This window comes from Solanum tuberosum, unplaced genomic scaffold, assembly GCF_000226075.1.
Source record: "Solanum tuberosum cultivar DM 1-3 516 R44 unplaced genomic scaffold, SolTub_3.0 scf00062, whole genome shotgun sequence".
Classification (NCBI taxonomy): domain Eukaryota; kingdom Viridiplantae; phylum Streptophyta; class Magnoliopsida; order Solanales; family Solanaceae; genus Solanum; species Solanum tuberosum.
Window position 1 is genome coordinate 750,063 of NW_006238987.1, and position 8,583 is coordinate 758,645.

Sequence of the window (8,583 nt, forward strand, 5' to 3'; positions counted from 1 at the left end):
GGAAGAGGGAGAAGAAGAAGCATCAGCTACCTACTTCTCAATAATGTCAGAATTATTAATGAAAAGAGAAATAATTAGTTACGCAAATTGTAGCCTTTGGGAAGTGATGATTTCTATGTATTATTATTATGTGCATCATAAGCATATCAACTTTGAATAACTAACTGAAGGAATATATAGTATGAATGTAATAGAACATTCTATGTTTTTGGCATAAGGTATTTATAGTATGATTATTGTTTCATCAACTAAATCATATATGTGTATGGTGGCAAAATCGGATCTGATAACATTAAATCCATAAAATCATGAATTATTTAGATTTGTACAAGTTAATAATGGACTTATATATTTTATTAACTCAACATATATATATATATATATATTAACCCGTTTAATTTAATCAGTGAGAAACTTCGTCTAAATATCTTTAAAATGACATTTGTTTAGATATAGTCCTAATATATGAGGGTGGGGGGAGTTCTATGAGATACAGACTCAAATAAAATTATAATAAAACAAAAAAATAATGTAAAACTTGATAAAAATTGAACGAATTAGATTATGACTCATTTTTTAGTAAATTTCAGCTCCATTTGTTTGAGACGGATCAACGACTTGTCCATTTTGATATGCTCCTTGTTGATAGGTAACTAAGTAAATTTAGGAAACCAGCTTTTGTAATCTCAAATTGACCCTTGATGCATCAACCCCTAATCTCGTAATTTTCACCTGCAAAATAAGATGAGCATTATAATTTAGTCGTCAAAATTAACTAGTTGTGTGCATTATTTGCCATCATCTTAATTTTCATACTACTAAAACTAACATTCAATCTATTTTATTGTATGTAAATTTGAAGATATAGCATGGTATATATACACGAAATATATATAAGAAACCTTTGGATCTTGTTATCTTAAACTAAATATTTATACCAAAATTGTCGCTTGAGCCTTATGGTTTTTAGACATGTCAATTGTCATATAGAATGTTAAAGTCAAAAAGAAAAGAATATCTCACAAATTAGGACAGAGGAAATATGAATATGATCACCTGAGCGCGGATCGTATAAAACATCATATCATCAATTGTTGAATAATTAGCGGAAACAACTTGAGCACCTTCTTCCTCTATGATAATTATAACCTCTTGCAATGTGAAGTTCTTTTGCAAACCACTCACTAAAATGACCTCTAGAGTTGAATCCAACTCTCTCACTTCAACCATTGGTGTTTTTATACTACAACTAGTTGTGCCATCCTTCCTTCTCTTTAAAACCTCTACTCTTTCTTTTAATTCCTCAATGTAACTAATGACTTGATCAACTTGGTCTTGTCGTGCCAGCATTGCCTGAAATTGTTATTTGTTTCACTAGAAAGTCTTTACACTATTTAATTAAGTTGCAGAATAACTTAGCTAAGCCAACGATTCGTACAATATTGTAAGATTTGTAATCATGAAAATAAGACAAGTTTACATGCTATAACAAGTAAAAATATAAATTAAAACTTATATGCGAGACATGAGCTTATGTAAGACATGTTGATAAACAAAGCTAATAGGCATATATGTACCATTCTTTCATCATGAGTATCTTGAAGTACAACTACTACAAAATTAGAGTTGAGTAGAAGGTGGTTACAGTAACGCAACTTTAGTTCAAATTTTATATTTTCTTAAAAAAATTATTTTTGTGTACAAGCAATTTAGAACTTATTATATTTAAAAAACTAAAATTTAGAAGTCAGAACTCCATAAACTAAATTATCTTGTGTGTATGAGATAGAAATAGAATTTATAATTGTACCTTAGAGAAGTGGTGGGGAGGAATAAGAGCAAAGAGCTTAGAAAAAAGACACTTCATATTGATTCTTCTGTTTTTTTCCTGTGTTTTCCTGTCTGGCTTTTTTACAGCACTATTAATGTTCCTGCTATCCATTTTAGATGAACAAGTGATCAATGTGCTATTGGATATCTGCTAAAGTAATTTCAAGAATGCCCTTATTTATAAAAAGATAGGAGTAATAAATTAGGAAAGAGGGAGGAAATATCAAATATTGTAGATGATGGGCCCAAAGAAAAGTAATTAAGATTACTGTGGGTGCTCAAGAATACAATCCATAGTATTCTTATAACATTTCCTAGTTATTCTTATAGTTTAAAATAATTTCATACAAGATTTCAAACAAGATACATGTGAGTCACACTAGTTACACATTGTATATGTGTATATGGTGATTTGCATGCATTTGAGACACCAGATACGTGAGCGAGATATGAGATTCGCGAGTAAGATGGAAGGGAGGCGAGGAAGGCAAGCAAGATTTTTGTATATGAATATCAGATACAGGTGAATCATACTAGATATACATTATACACATGTATATGGTGTGATTTACATGTACTTAGGATACATAAACACGAGAGAGAAATGAGAGTGGCGAGCGAAATGAAAAGGAGTTTTTTCTATGTATCACAGATACATGCGAATCCACTTGGATACAATGTATTTAGAATAAATTACATCTAATTTTGTCCCCATGAATTACAAGATAAATGTATCAAAACGTATCTAAATGCACCAAAATTTGGTAGGATTCGTATTATTGCGAACTAGTATCTTAGTAATTAGCTCATAAACTAGTGAGATTTATATTAGTTACCCATAAAAGACCGGGCAAATTATGCATAATGACAGCCTATACAGTTTAATTCCACCTTTTAAGCATTTGGATCAAAGCTTTCTCTTGTGTGTTCTGTAGGAAGTGCCACATCTTGTGCTATATTTTGAGCGATTGAATTTCCTGGTAGTATCGAAGATAATTTTATTGCATCAATCCGTCTAATAGGAAGAGTTAGTCCTCATAGTGAATTTCCTTGGATGTTAGATGATTGACCTTTTTCTTTCTTCACCTTTGGAACGTAGTACAAAAGTCAACTTCTTTTTTTCGAAGACATGATTTTCCCTTCATTCAGAATGGGACAAGGTCTGTAGTGTCAACTTTGACCTTTCCGACAGCCACATCAACTCTTTTACTTGTGATCTTATCAGTCTTATTTATTTGACGTCATGAGCTTTTGAACCCTTAACAACGGAACTCTTCAAATAGAATTTTGCATCGACAAAGTGTGTCTCAACTTCAGGGAGAGGATTATCATCCGCAACCATCTTCCTTTCGATCCCACCTTCAAGATACTTCAAACATTGATAGTAAGAAGATGAGACAATTTTATTATCATGTACCCAATGCCTACCAAGCAATATGTTGTATGACGTCTTTGCATCGATCACATGCATCCATGCACTTGATCGCAAATCTTTCACGTGGATTTCTAATTTAATAGACCATATGGACCTCTGTCCTCCTTGATTAAATCCGTGTATCAACAAATGACTTTCACTAAGTTCTTCAGTCGTAATGTCGAGTTTTTTCAATATATGGATAGGCTGAATGATGACTCCAGATCCTTCATCTATGAAGATTCTACTTATCTTCTTGTGTAGCATGTGATTTTTCTATTGGGATACATATTTGCATTGAATCGAGCGATCCGAATATGATAGAGATTTGGTTAGAACTAGTCTTCTCATCATCAAGGACAACCTTCTTTTCGTTAACCAATCACATAACTCTATTCTTGAAGACAAAATATTTTTCAAAAGGGTGACCCACAAGTCTATAATACTCGTAATAATTTCAAAAGGGTGACTCAAAAACACTACTTCATTCTTCTTAAGCATTTGTAGAGGACCTTGATCCCTTTGGAGTAGAAAACTCAAAAACAAAATTTGATGTGGACGACACTTGAAGTTTTTGTTGTCCCAACATAGTGGTGTTGTTCCTCGTAATAGCTCCGACACATTCGAAGGTAACACCAAGGATTCCTTCGATTAAGAGTTGATGTTCTTAAAAGTCATCTCGATATTTTTTTATTCTTCAAAATTTGAGATGAGAGGTATAGATGGTCCCATTGGTAGTACCAAAAATTGTAGATAGTAAAATTCGAGTCTAAAAAAACAATAATCAAGACTGATGAAAAACAATGCAACAATCGTATTTATTGATTTTGAATATTAGTGTTATAATCTCTATTATTCCTCTGATTCATCTTTTCAAATATAAATTCAAGGGCTCTTGAGCTTGATCTTGAATTTGTTCTTGAACTTGATCTTAGATTCAAGGGTTTTGGAGCTTGATCTTGATTTGTCGATTTGATGTACTTGAACTTGATATCTTGATCGTGAACTTGATTTTGGATTCTAGGGCTTTGGATCTTGTTCTTGAATCTTCGATGAACTTGGACTTTATCTTGAATTTTACTTGAATTCAAGGACTTCGAACTTGTTTTTGAATCCTGTGATCTTGATCATTCTTGAACTTGAATGTTTGAATTGTTCAACCTGTAGCTTGTAGAGAAATCTGCGACTTTTGATCCATGATCTCTCTCTAGCTTCTTGTTAGAATTCTGGTCTCTTTTCTGAATTATGAGGAAACCCTATTTGAAGTTTGTGAATAGAGGATTTGTGATAGGAATAGGTTTCCCTTCGGCCAATCAGAATTAAGTGACACGGTATATAACCTTTGCGAAGTGGGCTTGTCATTTTAACACATGACATGATCCTATTGACTTCTTTGTTTGACTTGACATGCCACGCCATTTGCAACATGGTACTAAAAATGGGTTTTCTAGGATGAGATGACATTGAACTTAGCAAACTGGGCTCATCTATCATAGCCCAAATTAATTTATTTGGATGTTAATTTAATCTATATTTATTAGACTTAAATATTTAACACGTTTATATTAATTCATAATATTTATTTGAACTAATACATAATCCAAATTATTTTATAAATTCATATTTAATTAATTTTAAATGACAACAGCAGAAACATGCATATGTACTTCACTTTCATAAGTTTCATTACATGTATTTTATTATGTCACTATACATAATACATCACTCGTGATGAGATGCATATGTACTTGACTTTCGATAGTATTAGTTGCAGCAATTTGAGGTGTAATGATGACCGAGCAATAATGTCTTTTAAATATTTTAAATTGTTAATTTTACGTAGTTTATAAAAATATAAATTTAATTTCAAAAATTTAAAAATTCTAAATTTTCGATCAAATTTAAACTATTTAACTCTCCAAAAAAAAATGTTACATAAATTGAGATAGAGAGGTATTATATAGTGTATATATTTAGTGACACACTAATATACTATACGTCATTTATATGTCGTGTATATAATTAGCTATACACAAACCTATAATATACCCTTAAAATAACAATTCACCTAATTGAAACTTGAAAGTTCAAGTAAATTCTCTATCTTTTAACACCTTGTTTGGATGGTTGTTACCCGTTGAATTGTATTCTATTGCTAGTTTAAACACAATTAATATTTTGATTGTTAGTTAGTTAATTGTATTGTACTGTATCGTTTAAATTCGGTAACAACGAAAAGACCCATGTGATCGCGTCGTTATCTTAATATTTTCATTCTCATTTTATCTTTATTTATTAATTAATAATCATATTTCATCTTTTATCCTACATTTTTATAGTAATTCTACCTATATCCTACTTTTCTTATAAATTTATCATTCAAATTATAAATGTGTCACATTATATAACCACGCAATATGATACATTGTACTAAATATAATGACGCAATATGATACATTGTACAACTTTAGCCTTGCCGTCTTTTTAAATAGCCTCAATTGTACATTGTACTATATGCTTCGAATACACACAATAATACACCCAATTTTCTTCCATTTTTTGTAAGACAATAAAGAACAAATAGAGAATTAGACATATTGACTCATGTCATGCAACGACCCACCACATGTCTATTAGTTCCTTGCAAGGGAAGCATATACTATATATGGGTCGGAGGTAGGGGTGTGCATTAGGTTTTTTGGTTTGGCTTTATACTATTCGGTTTAGGTTTTCGATTTTTTGTTTTGAAGAAGTGTAACATAATCCAAACCAAAACAAATTTGATTTGGTTTGGTTTTTCTCTTTTTGGTTTGGGTTTTTTTGGTTCGGTTAATCGGTTATGTCAATAATTAGAAACATAACAAAGTTATATTTGACAATTTAGAAAAATAAAAAAAATAAAAAAAAATAAAAAAATAAAATAAAATAATATATATATATATATATATTGAATTTCTTAAATATACTTTTTAATATAAATCATAAGTAAAACGTAAAACATAATAAAAGTATATCAATTATAGATGTCCAAACATAAAAAATAAACTAAATCATAATGAAAATAACTAAAAAGGGACAAAAGTGGTTAACTCCAACTTAATTCTAAACATATATATATAAAATAATTTGGTTTTTTCGGTTTTTCGATTTTCATTTTTCTAAATCCGAAACCAAACCAAAAAACCAAACAAAATAAATTATGAATTCAAAACCAAACCAAAAATTCAAAAAACTAATCCAAATTAGAATTCGGTTGGATTTGATTTGGTTTTTCGGTGTAATTCAAATAGTGCACACCCCTAGTCGGAGGTAGAATTTCAACTATGTATGCTTTCAATCGAATTTATTTGCTTAAATAGAAATGTATTTGTATTAATTAAAAATGAGATTTATTAAATATAGCACTAAGACCTTAGTTGTTAACATTTGAAGTCGTTCTTATTCTAAAATTTGAAATTCATAAAGTTGAAATTTTGACTCCGTCTCTCCTGATATATGTTATTTCATCATCCGATTGAAAAGATCATAAAGTACTATCTAACAACTAAAATGTGCAACACAAAAAATATAAGTTGTATTATTGACAACAGATACATGCATTTACCAGGCAATATAGATATTATTATAAGTCAATATTCTTGACAAGGAAGATTGTTATTTCATTCCAAATTTCCAATGACGGCATCCATGCATTCTCACTGACATTTGTACTTGTAATTAAGGGGTCTAGCTAGGCAGACAAAAAAGAATAAAGTTCTATTTGTACTTCAAAGATATTTCTTCAACAAAAAAGGATTGGGTTTATTATAAGCAACTTTCATATACAGCAAACATAAAAATCATATTTGTATGTTATAGTTATAGTTATATAATTGCGCTTCATAGCAAATTTTATGTTTGCTATGGAGCTTTTGATTTGTATAATTCGCTAGATACATCCAATTTATATACAAATTGTTCAGTTTTGTATAAATTCATTTCTACAATTGGATAATTTGTATATAAAACGTTTGCTGTAATTTGTATCTGTACGTGTTCTTTGTATAAGTGTATATGTGAAATCCATATGCAAATCTCTCTCTCGCTTTATACAACACAAATTATACATTGTAATTTGTATGATTTGTGCTTGTATAAAGCGAGAAAAAGAGAAAAACAAAAGAGAACTGGGCAGGGGAAGATCTGTATTTGTATAATTATAAGTGTATAAGACGAAAATACATGTATTTGTATATACATTTTTCTCTCACTTTATACAAACACAAACGCATTTTATACATTTGTATACCGAATGGGTAATTGTATACCAAAAATGACTAATTGTATACCAAACCAGATGGAGAAAAAATAGAATGTTTGCTGCGAATTACAAATAAAATAAATTATGACTATAACATTTAATTTGAATTAATAGTTTGTTATTTCATACATTTTTTCTGTTTATTATTGAGAGACTCGAGTAGTCAAATAGAGTAAGGCCCAAAACAACGAATCCATCATTCAATGAATTTGGGCTTGAGATGTGGCCTGTTTATTTTGATTTAGACTTTGCTAGTTAAGAAATATTAGGGAAAACTACCTAACTGCACATACTTCACTATCATATATACTTAATTTACCTCTAACTTAAAATAATTACACATAATATCACTTTTAATATTTATACAATATATTTTAAAATATTTAATCAGATACACAAATTCCTTAAACCTGATATTGAATAATTATCTTAAAATTTTAACTCCTTAAATAATTGTCAATTAGCAATTCAAAATATTTTTCTACCAACGATTCCAGAGATGTTTTACACAATACAAAATTTGTCTTTCATAATCATAAAAAAGAAGTACAAAAGAAAAAAAAGGGTTTTCCGGTAAGATAGCCTCCATTCAGCAGCAAGATTGATGGAGTATAATTCAATTCTTATGCCTCTGCGCAAATCATGAGTTCTTTGCATCCTCCTCAATGAAGCCGGGGAACATCTTGGTGATGATAGTGTCGCGATGAAGGCAAAACCAACCAGGAACGGCCAGTTGTGGCTCCATTCCCAGCGGAAAAGATCGGTCAATGATGAAATATGTTATCTATCAACTTTTGGTTGAATTTTCTTAGTACGGGTGACGGCAAAACCAACCAGAAACGGCCCTCTGCAGCTCCATTCCCGGCGGAAAAAGATCAGCCACAGATGAAATGTGTTATCTATCAACTTTTGGTTGAATTTTCTTCGATAGTGTTTGTATAACGAGGACAATATTAGATAATATAACAAATAATGAAATTAATATTAGATACTTCTATGATACATATATATGAATGTAGTTGTATGATACTCATGTATC

General features: G+C 30.3%; 1 protein-coding gene across 1 annotated transcript; it reads right to left on the reverse strand.

Annotated features, from left to right (window-relative positions):
- Positions 1 to 663: 663 nt before the first annotated feature.
- LOC102584592 (uncharacterized) lies at positions 664 to 1,942 on the reverse strand. The gene is made up of 3 exons (XM_006345131.1): positions 1,811 to 1,942; positions 1,057 to 1,353; positions 664 to 732 (listed from the first exon to the last, which is right to left on the reverse strand). Exons 1-3 carry the CDS (start codon positions 1,940 to 1,942, stop codon positions 664 to 666), a joined length of 498 nt encoding a protein of 165 aa, XP_006345193.1.
- Between the last annotated feature and the right edge of the window lie 6,641 nt (positions 1,943 to 8,583).

Coding starts and splice junctions, on each gene's coding strand:
- LOC102584592 (XM_006345131.1), bottom strand. CDS start 1,942: ATGGATAGCAGGAACATTAATAGTGCTGTAAAAAAGCCAGACAGGAAA. Junction 1,354..1,810: donor CTCCCCACCACTTCTCTAAG/GTACAATTATAA, acceptor TAACAATTTCAG/GCAATGCTGGCACGACAAGA. Junction 733..1,056: donor TTTATACGATCCGCGCTCAG/GTGATCATATTC, acceptor CTTATTTTGCAG/GTGAAAATTACGAGATTAGG.